Here is a 20,956-nt window from a genome sequence, read left to right as displayed (position 1 = left end):
CCATGCAAAGATGACAATGCCCGATTTAATATACGCATTAGATATCGTTTTTGTTTCTTTAAACTGTTCTTTTTCCGTTTGCGGGTTCTCTACAAAAGGGACTAGCGCATTCCTTACTTCAAGAATCAATGGAGAAAATATGAGAAAAACGAGGATATTTTCCACACTTTTGGTCGGATAAAGGTTTCAAGAGTACCGTTGTAAATCGGGCATTGCCATCTTACCTGGAGGTATACTTAAAATTACGCAGACGAGTTTACAGAAATACTGTGATGAATTTTATAAACTTTTTATCAATAGCACACATTACACAATTCATTTTTATTTAAAGTCTTTTTTCTTTTTCACTTTATACAAATTATCAAACACTATTAACTATATGTAAACCTAGACCTTCAACCCCTTCATCAAAAAGCTTGGACGCAGAAATAGGAAAGTGAATTATTTTTGAAATATATCTTAATTAGTGAAAAATCATAAATTACGCAAAAAACTGAAACTTCTCTCAAATTCTAATATTTTAACCCATCTTTGAAACCTGATGTCGTAGACCTTTGATATTTTAAACAATTGATTATGATGGCTAATAAAATTTAATAAACTTAAAATATAAAGGGTTTAATTCATCAGGTTGCAAAAACATAGGAATCAGAAAATAAGAATGCATTTATACATTTTCTTTCATTAAAATACTTTAGGTTTTAATAAAAATAATTCCTTTCCAGAGTTGTAAATGTCATCAAAAAGGATCCTGGACACGAACACAAACCTGAACCTGAAACTGAACCTCAATCTGAACATGAACATAAAGATAAACATGAAACCCAAATTAAAGAGAAGCTAGACAAGGATACTAAATCTGAATCTGAACTCAAGTTTATATCCGCTCCTGGAGAAACACTGGTGTCTGGACATAAGAGGGAATATTCAGGTAGTGTTATTGGATTCAAGGTTTATAATGAGGTTGCTTACTCTCGATACGTTCCAATGCATAGCTAGATAAAATCCGCATATGACGTCACTAATTACAGAGGTGAGAAAGAAATTTATTCAGATTCTATCTAAGGAGACGACATTTTCCGTACATTGGAGCGCATCTAGAGTAAGCAACCTTATTAGACAACCTTGATTGGATAAGAACTAGGAACTATTGTATTTTAAAAGATTATAGCATACTGACGTTTATGTAGGATAATTATATAATCCTACTGCTAACAGTAGGATTAAGGTATACAGCTTCTGTTGTAGGATTAGAATAAAATCCTAGAGCTTCTAGTAGGATTAAATCTAATCCGACTGCTCTTGTTGTAGGATTAGAATACTTCCAGTAGGATTAAGATATAATCCTAAGCTTTTTAGAATTTGGAGCTTTGTAAAACTTATAGCAAGTGTATGAAGGATTAAGTAATAGAGGTGGGATTTTACTGAACAAGATTAGAATATGATATTTACATCTTTCTTACCTTTTTTATATTTGTTTATCTAATTATCTTTCCTCTGATAGAATTGAAATATAATCATTTAATCCATCATTGGGTTCTTTCAGTTTCTTAATGTTCTCCACACGCCAAATTTATAAAGAAACCGTCTAGAATAATAAACAACTTCTGTTGATTTTTCATTTCTCAGAGCTTACAGGAATTATACAGTAATAACCAGAAAACTCTGGAATAGGAAGATGACTATAGTGCAATAAGCATAGGACACAGCAATTGTGCAGTGTAAACAGACCCATTTCACTCAATTAGTGAAAAGGTGTCAGTCAAACTATTTGCTTCCAAGCAACATTTAATACACTTAAGTATTGCTTTAAAGTCGTCTTCCTATTTCAGAGTTTATATAATTATAATTATAAATTATAAGTGACCCTCTTTGGATAGAGTAGTATGCAGATTTAGAACTGTATCGTTAAAAGCTTTGTCTAATTTTATAAGTATTAGATAGGAGTTTTTGTTTCCTATATTAAAAAGGAGTTTTTTTATAAAATATTGATTTATTCTGATATTTTTTCCATCTATATATATACTTTGATTGTATGGGTGTCTGTTTGTTGTTTGTAACCAATAAACGTCAAAACGGCTGAACCGATCGGACCCAAATTTTGTGTGAACCTCCTCACGTGACCCCCAGGAAGGTTTAATTTATTTTTGAAATGCGCCAATATTCGAAAAAAAATCCGCCAAAATTGAGAAATGATTTAAAAGCCGACTTTAAGAGCAACAGTTGAAAACTAAAATTATATACAGTCCTAGCTACAGCTCATTATTTTATATTTTAACAAAATATTTATATTTACTGAGCTGAAAACTTTAGAATGAGATATCCTTAATACCGATCTGTTAATTAATCTGGAGATTAGATTGATATTTAATTATTTAATCTGGAGATTAAGAAAAAGAGTGAATCAAGCATTAATCCCGATATCCACCATTCTAAAGTTCCCAGCTCAGAGCTAATAAATATTTCAGGTGTAAGGATGAGGAACTCTGATTCGTTTCTACAAAATAAAACTGGATCTTATTCTACTCATACTAATAATAATATACAGGTATTTATTTATATCAGTTATATCTAAATATATTTTTATCCCATCTTTAGCTTTATCACTTAACCACTTACATGCACTTATATCCATAAATATCCATGTACATCCAGAAATATCCACCTATATCCACATAACTCATATTTAATTATATATAATTAATTTATATCAACTTTATCAATTGAAATCCAGTTTACAGCCACTTTTATCCATCTAAATCAACTTACATCCAAAAATGTCCGGCTCATATTTACTTATATCCACTTAAATCCACTTAAACATCCACTAATATTCGCTCATATTCACTTATATCCTCTTATTTCTACGTGAATCCACTTATATCCACTTGCGTCCACTTACATCCACTAATATTCGCTCTTATTCACTTAAATTCACTTATATCCACTTGAATCAACTTATATCCATTTGAATCCACTTATATTCACTTGAATCCACTTATATTCACTTGAATCCACTTATATTCACTTGAATCCACTTATATTCACTTGAATACACTTATGTTCACTTGAATACACTTATATTCACTTGAATCCAACTTGAATACACTTATATTCACTTGAATCCACTTATATCCACTAATATCCGCTATATTCACTTGAATCCACTTATATCCACTAACATCCGATATATTCACTTGAATCCACTTTTATCCACTAATATCCGCTATATTCACTTGAATCCACTTATATCCACTAATATCCGCTATATTCCACTTATATCCACTAACATCCGATATATTCACTTGAATCCACTTTTATCCACTAATATCCGCTATATTCACTTGAATCCACTTATATCCACTAATATCCGCTATATTCACTTGAATCCACTTTCCGCTATATTCACTTGAATCCACTTATATCCACTAATATCTGCTATATTCACTTGAATCCACTTATATCCACTAGTATCCGCTATATTCACTTGAATCCACTTATATCAACTAACCTTCGCTCATATTGACTTATATATTCGCTTTTACCTCAATCAATCAATCCATTTAACACTAGTACGTGCTTTTCCCAACTATTTACAGTGGTAACCAGACAATAGCGCGATAAGTGTCATCTCCTTTCTACATCATATATATATATATATACAATATATATATATATATATATATATAATCATATATATATATATATACAATATATATATATATATATATATATCATGAAAACTAGCGTAATTTCTAAAATTGTGTCCTGAACAATTAGATTTTTTATCCTATATGTCACCCCCAGGCTACCCATGAGTGTCTACAAAAAATTTCTGCCCATTCGGTCCAGCCGTTTGGCCGGCTATACGCAACATATATATATGTTTTGTTATATTATATAGATATAAAAAAAAATCAATTGAAAAATATCTTAATGTGAATAAAGAAAAAAGCCGAAAAGTATGGAAATATTTTCTGTTGACTACTGTGGGTGTCTAATACCATTTTTATTAATCTATCTATCCATTAATCAACCAACTGCAGATATTTATCTATTTACTATTAATCAACCAACTGCAGATATCTATCCATTAATCAACCAACTGCAGATATTCATCTATCTATCCATTAATCAACCAACTGCAGATATTCATCTATCTATCCATTAATCAACCAACTGCAGATATTCATCTATCTATCCATCAATCAACCAACTGCAGATATTTATCCATCTACGCATTCAGTTCTATTCCCTAGAAATATGTATTTCATATTATTTTGAAATTTCTTTGTAGAGTAAAGTGCATTTCCATTATAATACATTTGATGTGCGCAATTTTAATAAAACTAAGGTTTTCTTAATTTAATGACCCACTGATCCAAATTGGACAGCAAACGAGTTATCATGTAAAAAGACAGCATTGCGCATATAGTATAATTCTAAAACCTTTACAAAAGAAGTTTATTTTTATATTTGGTCATTATATGTCTGATAAGTGCGTTTATACAAGAAGTAAGCAAGAGTTTTTAGCTTAAAAAAATGGTGGTTAAAAAATGTATGTGTTCTAAATAGACAAACAAAATAAAGTATGTAAATTGATGTATGCGCGGATATAAAAATAACTATGTGCATTGTGCTCCTACATAATAATATTCAAAAAGGTCACATTTTGTGCGACAATATCTGTTAGTAGATCTGGAAGCAGTCTTGGGGATTCTGGTAGCAGTCTTGAGGTATCTGATAGCCACCTCTTAAGGCTTCAGGTAGCAGCCTTGTGGTTTCTTGTAGCAGTGTTGACTGTTGAGCTTGAGGTTTCTGGTAACAGTCCTGGTGGCCGTCCTGGTGGGAGTCCAGGTAGCAGTCCCGGTGGCAGTCCTGGTGGCAGTCCTGGTGGCAGTCCTAGTAGCAGTCCTGGTGACAGTCCAGGCGACAGTCTAGGTGCTTCTGATGTTAGATCGGCTAGTGAACTTTTGTAAATTCAAAGAAATCTGGCAATGTTCGAACTACAATATTTGGATCTCCATCAAGTTGAATAATTTCATGAGGCAATCATCAAAGGGAAAACTGTGGATAATTACTTGCTTGGTTAGCAATGTAATTGGGAAGTCATCCTAGAAGGATGGGAAGAGTCTGACAGATTTCAAGGTTCCCAAGAAGGAAAGGGTCGTGGTCGAGGACGTGGGAGAGTTCTTCTTATTTTTTGTATTGGACAAATATTGATAAGTGTTTAAATATTTTTTGAGATAAAATCGTAATTGCAAAGGGTATTGGATATATTTGGAATGTTTGCATTATTATCTTATTTTTAGATTTTCAGCCTGATTATTTAAACTGGCATACCTTTCTATCTTTACATTTTAGTAAACAAACTTATCAAATGAATTTTTCACACAGCCGGGCTGTCTTTCAAAGTGTTTTAATAAAGTTTTCTATGCTGCATAGTTTTTCTTTATATTGTTATGTACGTGCACAGAATAGTACAGTCGCTTGCACAACTGACATGATTGTGCACATAGCACCCCTAGTTGAAAACTTGAAAATAAACGCTTATTAACGCTTGTTCTTAATTACTCTCTGTCAATGAATAAGTTGAGTAAATTGAACCAAGTTGTTTTATTAAATTGTGAGGGGCTTTCATCTAAAATAACAAATTAATAAACCGAAAATTATTATGAAGATGCACTTTACTCTATATGTATAAATTGTATATTTTATATCTAAACTATAAAAAATATTTGCAGTTTTTTCTACAATAGTAAACACGGATGGCCTTTTATTTAATACTAACTGAAGTGCCCTGCTTTGCCCGTGAAAAAAAATTGAAATTTGATAGAAACAAAATTTATTTTTGAAAAAGAAACATTATTTTTTTTAGCTAATGTTAGTATCCATGGCTTCCCTCAAAAAAAAATCAGCTAATTTGGTCCAGCTTTTTGGCCAGCTATAGCTAACATATATACAAATATATATATATATATATATGATTGAAGAGCTTTATCATATAGATTCATCCCAAATAAATTTGCATTTATTACAATTTGCAAAGTATGATGAAATCAAACTTTAAGAAAAAATCCTTTTGTAAGGTATTCTTCTAAGATTGGATCCACATAAAAGAACAGATAGTAAAGCAGATTAATTAACAATAACAGATGAAACACTAGATGTCGTCTTTTCAAGATTTTGCAAGATATTAACCCTGAGACAGAAGCCCAAAGAAGTTACGCGCATTCAGGTTCTCTCTTTCTCGTAATTCCACGCAGCATGCGAGTAACTCCTTTGGGCGTCTGCCTTAGGGTTATTGTGAACAAAAACCCTAAAATCTTTAAAAGACGACATCTAGTGTTCTTTCTGTTATTATTAATTAATGTATGGCAATTACTCTAGGTACTGCATGCAACACAAGTTCTCCAGGTTGATGAATCATCATACTATATCAAGCTGGCGTCAATAAAAGATAAAAACAGGGAAATTATTCTTTTCTTTCCATTTCTAATTTTCTTAAATTCTAAGAAAAAAATAACAATGTAAAATTTGAATTGATTCCTCTTTATTTGAATTTTTATATTAATTTTTGAGGTTTTGAACTACAGATATTCTCTAGTTATTTAATTTGTTTGCCAAATATAAATCGACCAAGGGAATAGGAATATTTACAGTTTTCGATCAATATATATCGAGTAGTTTTCAACCAAATTATTGAGTAGTTTACAACCAAATTATCAAGTAGTGCACAACCAATTCATCGAGTAGTTTACAATCAAATTGTCGAGTAGTTTACAACCAAATTGTCGAATAGTTTGCAACCAAATTATCGAGAAGCTTACAACCGAATTTTCGAGTAGATTTTAACAAATTATCTAATAGTATACAACCAAATCATCAAGCAGTTTAAAACCAAATTATCGAGTAGTTTACATCTAAATTATCAAGTAGGTTACAACCAAATTATCAAGCATATTCTCTTCTAAAAACATTGGGATAGTTTTATCTCTATTGGTTTGACTTCTGGATAATAATATTTAAAAAATTATGTAAGAAAACAGCATTTTCAAAAAGAATATTTTTGCTCCAGGTCTAAAGAAAAAAGAAAGGTTTCTGTTCTCTCTTCTACAGGCTGTAAGGTATAAAAAATCATTTTGGATGAAAAACTTCACGTTCATTAATCACTCGTTCTTGTGATATTAAACTTTCAGCTTTCTAAAAGGGGTTTCCGATAAAAGAAAAACTACAAAAAAGTGCGAGCCGAGTTTTAAATAATAATTTTCAAATTTTCAAACATTTTTCAAATTTTATTTTGTTCCCTCAAAGAAAATTGTGCTTGAAAATATCCAAAAGCCCTAATCTATTGAAATAAAATACCTTAACTATAAAACATTTCAAATTTGCAATAAATTTGAGTTGAAAGAGAAATATCTATATTTTAACAATATTAAATTATTTAACGCTCTGTACAGAATGTGTTAATGAATTGTGGAGATTATTTATAATCTATATAATAGAACAAGATATTCGTATCGTATATATGTTCCCCATGGCTGGCCAAACGGTTCGACCGAATGGGCTGATTATTTTATGGAACCCATGAGTGGCCCAGGGGTAACATATGCTAAAAAAATTGTTTTTCTTTAAAAATTCTAATTTTTTTCTCAAAAAACGCCGGGCACTTGAACTGGTTTATAATATTGATGGATTTGAATCTGTTTACAAATATGGATTAATTTTAGATCATGCACAATTGATATCATGATTTTATTTATCCCTTGATATACGGTCGTATAAATCAATACAATAAAGACAACTTTCAATTTCCATTTTAAATATCTACTAAGCTTTCAAACAGCATGGATACACATGAACATGGAAACAATGAGAAACTGCTAATTAATAGCTTCTCGATCTTTGAGAACATGTTAACTTGCTATTTTTTAAAAACTAAAAAAAATTATTAAAAAAAATTGTGTATTGATCCTAGATATATTAGATTAGATAGCTCATGTCGTCTTCACCATACCGGAGTGTTTTACCTCAAATTGAACAATATGAATTTAGCTCTGTACTATAGCTACGTGCATACAGTACATTGAATATAAAGAGTTGCGGCAAGTATTGTTACGACTCCGTACAAATGTATGGGGTGTGTTTTGTGTGTAGAGGACCATACGCACCTCTTCCCCTTTAGTAAAAGTAAATTGAACCTATATGAAGCATAAAGTCTGATCGCGTCAACCTTGTTGCATCGGCTAGTCTTGTCCATAGAGCTAGGTACAATACAAAATGGGACCGGAAAGGTTGACCCGGCTCGGAACTTCAAATATACTACGGCTGCCAGGGACCAGTAATTTACACAATTCAGAATGACAAGATACTGATCAATTAGAAATAGCTCTCTACAGAGTGACCGCAAGAAGTAAAACATATTCAATGAACTTTTTCTATGACGAGTTCATGATGTACAAAGGGTTGTACAATTTTCAGCTTTATAGTCTGCATAAACAATCTATCCTAATGTATCTAGTGTATTGATATAAACGCCGACTACTGTAGAACGACTGTATTCTCAGATAAGATGACGTACAAAGATGATATTTTGATTTTATTCCTTCCATGATATATAACCATTGAATGCTCAGTAATAAATCTAAAAATATTTTAGAATGATGATTTGCTCAGCCCTCTCCTTGGTTGGAAGAAAGGGATGGACAAATCTTCGAATCCTCATCATTACTCAAGGAACCAGATAAATCATGAATAAAAGATCGGATCAACATCAAAATCAACATTCATTAATTATTATTTCTTCCATCGGATTCAATATTTTAGGAGGGGGAGGGGTTGAAAAATTCCTATTTTTAAATATAATTTCTCGTTATAGCCCCTCCAATTCCTAGCCCAGTGAAGCCGAACCATTTTTGAAAATTTAAATAACTCTCTTAATTTTACAATGGGGTCAGAAGATTTTTTTAGGGGGAGGAGGCAACCAATTCGTATTAGGCATTCGTTGTACATGATAGATTTTAAAGTAAACAGTACTGTTTGATTAAAATGCTACATATCGTTGTGTTGTAACTAGAAAGACTTCTAAAATGTGTCAATTTTGATTTAAATACTCTATCGACCGAATATGCATTATGCAGTGTTTATCTTCAAATTTAAATTTTTATCCTACTTTTGTGTCAATGATTCTCTACATATCTTCTATACATTGCAAAGTTCATAGTAATTATTTTTCTAAAAAGATTGACTCTTGAAAATAATAGCCTAGAAGCAATCTCAAAATATAAGTATTTTAACTTTGTTGACTTTCTTTTGGAGGTATAGTTTCCTTTTTGGAGAAAGATTATCTGATTTGGTTTCTAGTGAGGCAAACTTTGGATCCGAATCTTGTAAGATTAAAGCTGAAAGTATACCAGGAGAATCTCAGAAGAAAGAAACCCTGCTCCTTCAAGGAGAAGAAACTGAACCTCAGTCCTTAACTCACAGTCAAGCAAAAAGTTTAAAAAGTTTTTCTAAAAGTTTGCCAAGATTAGGGCATTCTTCCATTGTTCCTAAACATGCTGACTCTTGCCTAAACTCTAAATCTAGATCTAAAGATTGCAACTGTGTTGATAACAGCTCAGGTTTTTCCTACTTGGAGAATACTTATATTAATCCTAGTGTTTCCTCCAAGTCGGAGAGAATGGATGGATTAAGCATGAAGCGGAGTTTCTGTAATAAGATTCATAAACTTCGTCCTAGAGTACACAGATCTCTTAGTTTTGGTTCTCCGGATACAAACCCTAATTTTCATCCTTCTCCGGATACAACCCCTGGTTCTTATCCTTCTCCGAATACAACCCATAATTCTCATTCTTCTCCGAACACAACCCATAGTTTTCATTATTCTCCTGGATGTATGCTTTTAAATATTACTAAATCTGTGCCTGAAACCAATTCTTCTTCTGGAACCAATTCTTTCCCTGGAACCAATTCTCTCTCTGAAACCAATTCTCCTTCTGGAACCAATTCTCTCCCTGGAACCAATTCTCTCTCTGGAACCAATTCTCTCCCTGGAACCAATTCTCTCCTTGGAACCAACTCTTTCCTAGGAATCAATTCTCTCCCTGGAATTAATTCTCCTTCTGCAACCAATTCTCTGCTTGGGGCAAATTCTCTCCCTGGAACCAATACTCTACCTGGAACCGATTCACTCCCTGGAACCAATTCCCTCCCTGGAACCATTACTCTACCTGGAACACTTGAATCAAATTCTCGTCCTGGAACGGAAACTCAAACTGGAAACACCTCTGAACCTAATATTGTATCTGGAACATGTTCTGAACCTGAAACAAAAAGTTGTATTAAGATTGAAGTGAGTGAAAGCTCTCCAACCTCTGACTTCAATCCTCTCCTCCGTGATCCTTTAAGCAACAGTTTAAAGTCTAGTCTATCACTAAACCAATTGTACAGCGAAAATACTGGGTTTCTCGGAACTCATCCTGTCCCTTTAGATTCTTGTTCAACGGATCAATCCGACAATTTCATTCCGCGGAGCAGATCTCTCCTGTCCGTCTCCCACTCCTATCCAGGAGTAAAGATACGTCGTAAGTCCGGAGAAATCTCCGGACACCGGGTTCTTCTCACTATGCCTAAATCAAGCTCAATGCGTCTTTCACGGTGTTTAACAGGGTTTTCAGGTATGCATATTGTACATTGTACATACACTGTACAGTTTTAACCAATATAAACCAGAATTGTTGTCGTCTTCGGTTTTTTCTTGGTATCCATTTTTACATGTGAGGATTAAATGAATGATTCCTCAATTAGAGTTATCCCTGTAATGTATGGCTATTACTGAATATCCCTGTAATGTATGGTTATTATTGAATATCCCTGTAATGTATGGCTATTTAAAATTCAGTGATGGTGATGGACCAAACCTCTGTAGAGTAAAAAAGTAGATGTTAGTTCCACATTTATTGAAAATATATTTCGGTCTGGGTTGCCCCTCGTCAGTTCTCTTGTACAAGTAAATCAAGCAATATTAGACTGAATATCCCTGTAATATATGTCTATTACTGAATATCCCTGTAATATATGTCTATTACTGAATATCCCTGTAATGTATGGCTATTACTGAATATCCCTGTAATGTATGGCTATTACTGAATATCCCTGTAATGTATGTCTATTACTGAATATTCCTGTAATGTATGTTTATTACTGAATATCTGCAATGTATGGTTATTACTGAATATCCCTGTAATATATGGCTATTACTGAATATTCCTGTGATGTATGGTTATTACTGAATATTCCTGTAATGTAAGTTCTGAAATATATCAGCTGTAATTGAGTTACAAAATCATACTGGATATTTTTATAAAAAGAAAAAGCGAAGATGGGGATCATTCCGTTTTTAATTGTTTCATAATGTATAAAGAATATTGATAATCAATTTAACAATCTTTAATCTATACTCAACATTTTTTTTTCTGTTCTTAACACAATACATTCTTTAGATTAAGGATTTTCAACCATTGTTCAAGAATAAATGAAACCTGTGAAAGATGTGTCATCAATATTCTTACTGGTCAACAATTTCCTTTATTCTCTTAAATACGATTCAATACATTGCATTCATGTAAACATTATACATTATACATACACGTAAACATTATATACATTATAAACACAATTCAATACATACACGTAAGCATTATATACATTACATACACAATTCAATACATTCATGTAAACATTATATACATTATACATACACAATTCAATACATTCATGTAAACATTATATACATTACATACACAATTCAATACATTCATGTAAACATTATATACATTACATACACAATTCAATACATTCATGTGAACATTATATACATTACATACACAATTCAATACATTCATGTAAACATTATATACATCATACATACACAATTCAATACATACACGTAAACATTATATGCATTAATTACACAATTCATTACATTCATGTAAACATTATATACATTACATACACAATTCAATACATACACGTAAACATTATATACATTATAAACACTGTTTCGCTACTTAGCGATTTCCCTAAAGACCTAATATATGTACCGTGTGGTATTTCTCAGTAAAGCTTTAAGGGTGCCGATGTATATGCTGGCATTGTCATCTTTGCATGGAGGGTCACTTGAAATTACGCTTACAGTCCCTTTAATGTTTCCTATTCAGGTGCTGGTATGTATGCTAGACAAGAATGGAAAGCTACACTAACTGTAGGAATTGTTCTTCTAACCTTCTTAATCTGCTGGCTCCCATTCTTCGTTCTTACTCTGTACTCTTCATTAGTCCGGGTACACATTATCCCAGGTAAACTTGTACTCTGTACTCTTCATTAGTCCGGGTACACATTATCCCAGGTAAACATGGACTCTGTACTCTTCATAAGTCCGGGTACGTATTATCCCAGGTAAAAATGTACTCTATACTCTTCATTAGTCCGGGTACACATTATCCCAGGTAAACATGTACTCTATACTCTTCATTAGTCCGGGTACACATTATCCCAGGTAAACATGTACTCTATACTCTTCATTAGTCCGGGTACACATTATCCCAGGTAAAAATGTACTCTATACTCTTCATTAGTCCGGGTACACATTATCCCAGGTAAACATGTACTCTATACTCTTCATTAGCCCGGGTACACATTATCCCAGGTAAACTTGTACTCTATACTCTTCATTAGTCCGGGTACACATTATCCCAGGTAAGCTTGTACTCTGTACTCTTCATAATACATAATATCTCAGGTATTTTTTGTTGGATTAAACATTATAACATTACAGTATTTAGTATTAAAGTATTATATGTATCAATGTACGTTGTTTAACGCCTTCTTAATAACAGACCAAAACCAACTCAGCTATTTAACAAGAAGTGCAGAATACTTAGGATTAGGTTGCAAAGATATTTGCTTTAGAAAATTTAAATAAGTTGCTGTGTCTAATGTTTATATTGGGCTTTTAAAAGTGTTCACTTGACTCTAAAAGTCTTATTTCTGTTCAAAAGTTTTCTGGTTCTCCATGTCACATTTTATATTGCACAGAGTTAAATTTGCCCAACATCTTAGTAAAAATATCCTTTGATACTTTTACAGTTTGCTTTAAACTTTGTGGAATTTTCTTTTTCGTAAAATATATTTACCTGGCATTATATTAAAAATGTTTTCATGTTGGGAGGAACATGTGAAGATAAGATAATAAAGTAATTTATGTTCCTTGGAAAGTTTGGAATTGTGTTACACAAACTGAATATACATATATTCACATATTCACAGATATTTAGTAAATAAATCTTTTAAATATCTACATAATTCATGTGAGAATTACAGAGAAAAATACTAAATATTTAGAAAACAAAAATCGATTTTTTCTTTTTGTTGTACAGAAAAAACAAAAATATTCTAACATTTTTATTATAAATATCGAAACAGCTCAACTAATCGCCAATCGGCCCCAAATTGATTGGACCTTATATGATCCCCCCAAAAAAACAATTTGCCTCCAAAACAACCTAATTTTTTTCTTGAAATCTGTTAATACAAATAAAAAAATCTGCGAAATTTTTTGTATTATTCCTTTCCAGTTCAGCCTTTTCTCTCTTATTCAAAGATGTCCCTGTTAGAAAGAGTTGAAAATAATTATTATGTTAACAAATGATGTTAATTTAAATTATCTTGTCAAGAATAATTACTCTTTTACCTCTGGATTAGAATTAGTTGCATAAAAACTTAAAAAGATTTTTTATGAATATCAAATTTACTTCGACAAATTTTTTACTTAAGATTTTCTTTAAGTTTATTGTTAGTTTAAAAAAAAATTATTGCACTTAATAGAAAATCCTTGTTTTCTCCCAATTTTCTCCTCATTATCTCCTCATTTTCTCCTCATTATCTCCTCATTTTCTCCTCATTTTCTCCTCATTTTCTCCTCATTTTCTCCTCATTATCTCCTCATTTTCTCCTCATTTTCTCCTCATTATCTCCTCATTTTCTCCTCATTTTCTCCTCATTTTCTCCTCAGTTTCTCCTCATTTTCTCCTCATTTTCTCCTCATTATCTCCTCATTTTCTTCTCATTTTCTCCTCATTTTCGCCTCATTTTCTCATCATTATCTCCTCATTTTCTCCTCATTTTCTCCTTATTTTCTCCATATTTTCTCCTCATTTTCTCCTCATTTTCTCCTCATTTTCTCCTCATATTCTCTTCATTTCTCTTAATTTTCTCCTCATTTTTTTCCCAAATTTTCTCCTCATTTTCTTTTTATTATTATTCATCAAAAAGAGTAAAAGACTTAAAACGCTTAAATATCTAAAACTTAAAACCCAAATTTAATTTAAATTTAACATTATGATTATTTTGCACTATATAAAAATTGTTAGGTACTTTCCGGCAACTTCCAAAGTCCTAGACGCAACGCTCGGCCCCCAGCATGTTCTAGCCGCGGCGCTTGGCCCCCTAGCCCAATCTAGCCGCAGCGCTCGAACACCAATTGCAGCCTGCGGCGCTTCAGAGGCCCTAATCTATCTTTGGGAAGTTGCTGCTTGGACAACCGCACTTTTGGGACGTCGCCCTTGAGAAAATGCCTTTGCAAAAGTACCTAAAACACCTAGAAAAAGCCTCCTTACTCCCCAAGACCTCTAATATGCCGTGTCGTTCATGTACCCAAAGAGCAGAGTTGACAGCTAAATTCTTTAAATAAAAAAATAAGAAGTACTTACAGAAACGTTTTGTAGCCGGAAACGTTTGTGGCAGGAAACGTTTTGTAGCAGGAAACGTTCTGTAAGGAAACATATTTAGTAAGGAAACGTTCTGTGAGGAAACTTTTTTAAGTGATCCGAAAATAGCATGTTTTATCTGGTTGAAGTGTATAATTATCTATATTTTAGGTTGGATTAACTCTACAGCGCTGTGGCTAGGATATACAAACTCTATGCTAAATCCAGTTATATACGGAGTTCTGCACAGGAATATATATTCTCATTAAACTTTTATTAATTGAAACTAAGTTAAATTAGATTAGGATAAGTTCTTGTTAAAACGGTTTTGATCAAAACAATTTTGGTAGTTTCAAGTTTTTAGACATGCTTTGAATCCATTTCCAAAGCTTAAATTTTTTAAAATGACAAATCGGATGTCTGTAGTTTTATTTGTCCGTCTGATGGTAATAAACTAGAAAATGGTCAATCCAATTTAAAGGAAAAATTTATTTTATGTGTATTATGTGAGCTGTATTGTGTGGATCCGAAATTGGTTCCTGGAATATATGGTGGAAATATTTATAGAGACAAAAAGTTTTTTTGCGATTTTTATTTTCTAAACGGGATTGAGTTTTTGGCACAAACTCGGATTTATCTAATCCCTGTATCTTTGCAACCCGGTGTTGTAGACCGTAGATATTTCAAACAATGAGTTATGTTAGATCAAATAATCTAAGTTTGACATATCAAAGGTTTACACCTTCAGGTTGAAAAAAGAAAAATTGATTTTGTGCCAAAGACTCGATTCCTTCACCAGACTCTCAACACTGAACGTTACTTAAATAACTGAGGAAAACTTCAAATAAGATCAATAGAAAATTTAATTTTCACAAAAGTTTTAAGGTTTTAAGTTTCAATAACCAATATTATTGTAATACGGGGGGGAGGAGCAAAAAATTCAATATACAAATATACAAAAGAGATGTTTAAGAATAATCTTTTCTTATGAAGTAACAACAAAATAAAGATAATTTTTGAGTTTCGCCATACAAAGAAAGTTTTTTTTGGGTTTTAAACAGCTTTACATCCCCTCTCCCCCCCCCCCCCTTTAGTATGCCTAACATAAAGAATTTTTTGTTTTTGTGTCTGGAGGGGGAGGGGGGGGGTGCACTGCAAACTAGACGTTGTTTAGGCAAAAGCATGATAAAAGCAAGTTTATTTGGTTGCTTATTAGAATTTCATCACATTTTTGTTCTTCATAATTCCTCTTCAATACGATATAAGATTTAAAGGAAATGAGTTTTTGCCCCAAACTCTAACTTTTACCCCCCTTTATCTTAGCAACCCGATGTCGTTGATCTTTGACATTCCAAACTATGAATTCTGTTTGATCAAACAGTCTAAGTTTGAAATATCATCGGTTCACACCATCTGGTTGTAAACATATAGGGAGTAGAAAATTTGAGTTTGTGGCAAAAACTCAATTCCTTTTATGTGTACTTTACTTTANTAGTGAAATATACTACTAATGAACTTCTCCTACCATTATACACACAACGTCTCCGCGCTTATATTAAACATTTTATAATTGAGTTTTTGTTTAATCCTCTTTTCTCATCTTCTTCCTACTTTAGAAGTTCATCTTATTCCCCCCCGAGTAGTTTATTAATTTTATCAACCTTTTAGCAAATTGAAACTTTAATACAAAATAACATGAGATGACTTTTCAAAAAGCAGCCAGAGCTGGGAACTTTTGATTGGATACTCATGATCTCGAGCACTTGATCTTGATATCTACTGTGGGAACATTTAATCTGATGATCTATAAGAAACTTTACCTTTCTAAAGTTTTAGTTTAGTTATTCCGTTCATGATCAAAGCTTCTTTAACCCCTGACTGGGTAAGATTACAATGCGGGATATCGGATAAAGATTAAATTAATCGGTAGATTAAAAAAAGATCGAGATCAAGCATTGATATCGATATCCACAATCTTTTTCACTCTGATTTTCTAATTCCTCTGTGCAACTCAATGTCATGAACCTTAGATAATTCGAACTATGAATACTGATAGATTGAATAATCTAGGTTTAAAATATCAAAGGTTTATATTATCAGGTTGTGACTAGTGATTAGAAAATTTGAGTTTGTAGCAAATACTCAGTTCCTTTTCAAGAAATCTGTCTGTTCTCTATAGCTCTGCACCCAGGCTCTGCACTATGTCAAAATATCAAAACCTTTAAAATATCTAAATCTATAGATTTCTTGATTTGTTTCCAGAATCCTTTTAGTGTAAACCCACTTTGTGACAAATTCATATTTCACCTTCAAATTTACTTTCACCCCCCCCCCCCACACTCACCGGCCCTTCACCAATCACCACCCTGTCCCTTCAGCATCCCCCCCTCTTCCTTTCTAAGTAAATTTAACTTTTGGGAGCCAGAGTCCGAATTTAATGAATTTGAGCCTCGTCTCAAATTCGCCAAAAACCGGTTTCAATTGAGCGCTAGCCTAAATCTTGAAACATTGAATACAATTTTAAGTGGAACCAATTTCATATTGGAGCCGCGTCTCAAATCTAAGCCGCGGCTCAAATGCTTTAAATTCAGCCTCAGCATTCTTTTTAGATTATGTATTTTCTGCAAACTTTGTAATCAAGAAGTTTTAAAATGGCTGAATGGTTTTTATAAATTGGAAGAAAACTTTTAAGTTTAACAAGAATTTAGAAAAATTAAACTTTCAGAAAAATTCTTAAGTATATTATTTTATAAGGTAAGATATAAAAAGGGTGAAAGAACATAATCTGAAAAATACCAAAATGTTATCAGTTTAATGTAGGAGTTTAATAGAGTATCGTTGAACTAAACTCCCAAGTTTACTTCTTGGGGTCTTAACATTTGTGTAGATTTTGATTTAAGAGATTCGAAAAAAATTGAGAATATGATATTGATAAACACAAAACTGTCATAACCCCATTCGTGAAACCCGGGTTCTAAAACTGGTTTTCACAATGATACCCTGTCTTAAGTTTTGGGCTCAGGGGGGATGATAGTTCTCTACCTGTGTTCTCAGTAAGCTGTACTGTACACTTACAACTGTTTACTAATATTAATATACTATAGGTTAGGCCAGAATCAACTTATAATAAACAAATATGCAGTACATCATCACTCTATACACCATAACCTCGTTGGATCTCTAACTCAAATTATAAATCTGAGCTCATGCATAGAACTGAAGAAGGAAGTATGAATAAATAACGAACCAAAAATATCAAAATTAGGAAACAAAATTGGAAAAAATAGAATTAGGTCGATGATTTGAAAACACATATTTTTTACGGAAATAAACTAGAATATATAAATTTCAGGGATTTCCGGAAAACGTTTGTACAAATCCTTACTTGCAACCTCAGTCTCCGACCTTCTAACCATTCAGGGCTTTAACTGTACTGCAGAACATGTACAGTAGAGGTGTTGTATACATGAAATCAAACTGGACGTAATCCAACAAAAGAAGAATTTATTTAGATAGTTCTGAATAAAAATAAGATTGTGTATTTTTATTTATGTACTTCTTGTTCGCACCTCTGTTCTACAGTTCAAAATAAATTTTATAGTTTTGTTTTATTTTTTTTGTACATTTTTTACAAAGGAACTTTGATTCTAAATTTTATATATCTTTGCAACCTGAGATATAGAGTGTAAACTTTGACATTTATAATGTTTTACTATCATAGGTCTACACGATTTAATAGTTTGGAATTTGAAATATCTACGACATCAGGTTTCAAAGAAATTAGAGAATATCTGCTTGAGGCAAGTGTTCAGTTCTTGATGGGAAAAGAAACTGGGAAGGTTTCTGATCTAAATAAGAAAAAACGCCAAAAAAGGTTTGAATAAACAAATTAAAAAATAAGTCAACTTGGAAAATTTAATGTGCAGGGGTTTTTGTTATCAAGAAATATTTTGGTGTATAGTAATTCGAAATACATTCATGTAAATGAAACACAAACCTTCTTTTAAAACTAGATTTGAAAATAAGTATACCCCGAGAAAATACATTTGAAAACCCGTTAATTTGAAACCTCCACGTCAAGTTCTTTAGTTTGGATCAATACAAATTGTTGAATGGCTTTCAACTTAATTATTTCTTTCAGTTACAATAAGACTAAGAATTTTGTAATTAGTTATTGCTTTGTATAATATATCTCTGAAAATTGTTCATTAAATATTTTTAGATGAAACAGTTACAAAAAAAATCCATTGCGGTATTTCTACTATAAAGAAAGAACAAGAAAATCTTGTTAAACCATAGTATCGAATTCATTTTTATATATTTTTTTTTAATATGCTTTAAATGTCTCTAAATCATGATTTTAGGTTGTAACTTATTAAGCCAGCACTATATTGTTAGTTATCGTTATTCTTGGATGCATGATCTCAATATCCGATTGGACACTTTAAAATTTGAGGATACATGCTATTTTCCTATAAATTAAAGTTATCACGAGATATCCATGTAGGGTCTGATATCAGAACTTTTATTTGGATATTGTTAATCCTGAAAACTTGATCTCTATATCCTAAGTGTGCACTTTTAAGTTTGAGGATCAATGCACAGGATATAGAAGAGGAATTATATTAATCCGAAGATAAGATTGATTCCTAAACAAATTAGCTTTGACTTTGCCCAAGCAAAAGTACAAAAAAAAAATACCATGAAGAACATATTTATTTATTAAAATTGGTTCTAAGTTACTTTTATGTGAGGACCTATAATTTACCCAATTATGAGCTTTTAAATGAAAAGGAAAATAGTGATGAGTGTAAAAATTATGGTGTATTTGTAGACATTATTGACGATTAGATGGAGTTTCCTTTGTTCCCTCAATTTTCCCATTTAATAATATTTTTTAATGTCGTCTTAAACTTTTAATCTTTAAAACATTGTCGAAAAAGATTACTCATTTGGAAATCCGTGTGGGGGAGGGTGATGATATTTTTTTACCTATTTTTATTGAATTTGTATTTTTGTTATTGTATTTGGCAGCAGGGGCGTATTCAGGGGAGGGGCTATGGGGCTAAACCCCCCACCCCCTGGACCAGTGAAATATATTGATTTCCGGGGGTTTTCAGGCCCCAACGGTTGGTGAGTCCCCCCCTGGAAAGATAAAAAAATTTAAGCCCCCCCTGGACAAACTCCTGAATACGCCCAGCTGTTTGGGAGGGCTGTCCCTTGAACTAGACAGAAGAAATGTCGTCTTCATTTAGCATATCATATCTTGGGATCAAAGACCTTCTATATAAAGATGCAGCATCGGAAAATCTTCGCACTTTGTTTGGTAAAGATTGTAAACAAATGTCGTCTTCTCTAATTAATATTGTTTTGCTTGCTTGAAAGTTTCATTTCATTTAATGATTTATACTTTTTAACCCAAATCCCAACTTAAATCAACTGACGAGTTAATGTGATATATATAAATACATTTATGTAAAATTATTTCGATTGTATTACATCTGCCCAACGTTATAACCGTCCTACGATTATTAGGACCTACAAGCACATGGTTTTTCAGCAGCTTTTAGCTGCTGCTGGTCCGATGAACTGTATGTCGGATACACACTCAAATGAAAAAAGTCAGTGTATCCAACCTACTGTATAGGTCGGTCGCACACTAAACTGTAGGTTGGATGCAGACCTTTTCTAGGTCGGATGAACAACATTAGTAGGTCGGATGCACAACATTAGTAGGTCGGATGCACACATTTTAAAGGTCAGATGTAAACATTTTAAAGGTCAGATGTACACATATGTATGGAAAGATGTACACATTTCGTAGGTCTGATGTACAATTGTTAAGAAGTGCAGTACTCGGCCAAGAATGTGTCTTAACCAAACCTAACCCCACATATCGGCTATCCCTTTGTCAATTTGATATATGTGGCCGCAGCGCTCGGCCCCCTAGCCTGTCCTAGCCGCCAATTAATCAATCAATATTTCTATATCTAGTTATTCTACAGCTCAACATATCGTCTTTGTTTCTTACTTTTTTTCTTGCAATCAATATCAGCTTAATGGGTCCAATTTGTATTTAACATGAATTATACATTCATTATTCATATTCGACAAAGAGAACAAACCTTGAAGCCTCAGCTTTAGGGAAGCCAATGGTGTATAAAGGCTTTTTTCCAAGGGGGGGGGGG

The 20,956-nt window shown here is 32.5% G+C and overlaps 1 protein-coding gene across 1 annotated transcript in view; it reads left to right on the top strand.

Moving 5' to 3' along the window:
• Positions 1–18,379, top strand: part of LOC111698028 (uncharacterized) — a 28,723-nt gene extending 10,344 nt beyond the window's left edge. Inside the window, exons 9-18 of the mRNA XM_023468246.1 lie at positions 392–432; positions 726–931; positions 2,469–2,548; positions 6,391–6,470; positions 7,079–7,127; positions 8,660–8,736; positions 9,364–10,679; positions 12,222–12,359; positions 14,940–15,018; positions 18,121–18,379. Of these exons, the coding sequence (XP_023324014.1) occupies positions 392–432; positions 726–931; positions 2,469–2,548; positions 6,391–6,470; positions 7,079–7,127; positions 8,660–8,736; positions 9,364–10,679; positions 12,222–12,359; positions 14,940–15,018; positions 18,121–18,196 (2,142 nt within the window). The 3' untranslated portion in view covers positions 18,197–18,379. The remainder of the gene's footprint in view (positions 1–391; positions 433–725; positions 932–2,468; positions 2,549–6,390; positions 6,471–7,078; positions 7,128–8,659; positions 8,737–9,363; positions 10,680–12,221; positions 12,360–14,939; positions 15,019–18,120) is intronic.
• The last annotated feature ends 2,577 nt before the right edge of the window (positions 18,380–20,956 follow it).

Source organism: Eurytemora carolleeae, unplaced genomic scaffold (genome assembly GCF_000591075.1).
Source record: "Eurytemora carolleeae unplaced genomic scaffold, Eaff_2.0 scaffold153, whole genome shotgun sequence".
Lineage (NCBI taxonomy): Eukaryota > Metazoa > Arthropoda > Copepoda > Calanoida > Temoridae > Eurytemora > Eurytemora carolleeae.
This window is presented reverse-complemented; position numbering and strand designations above follow the sequence as displayed.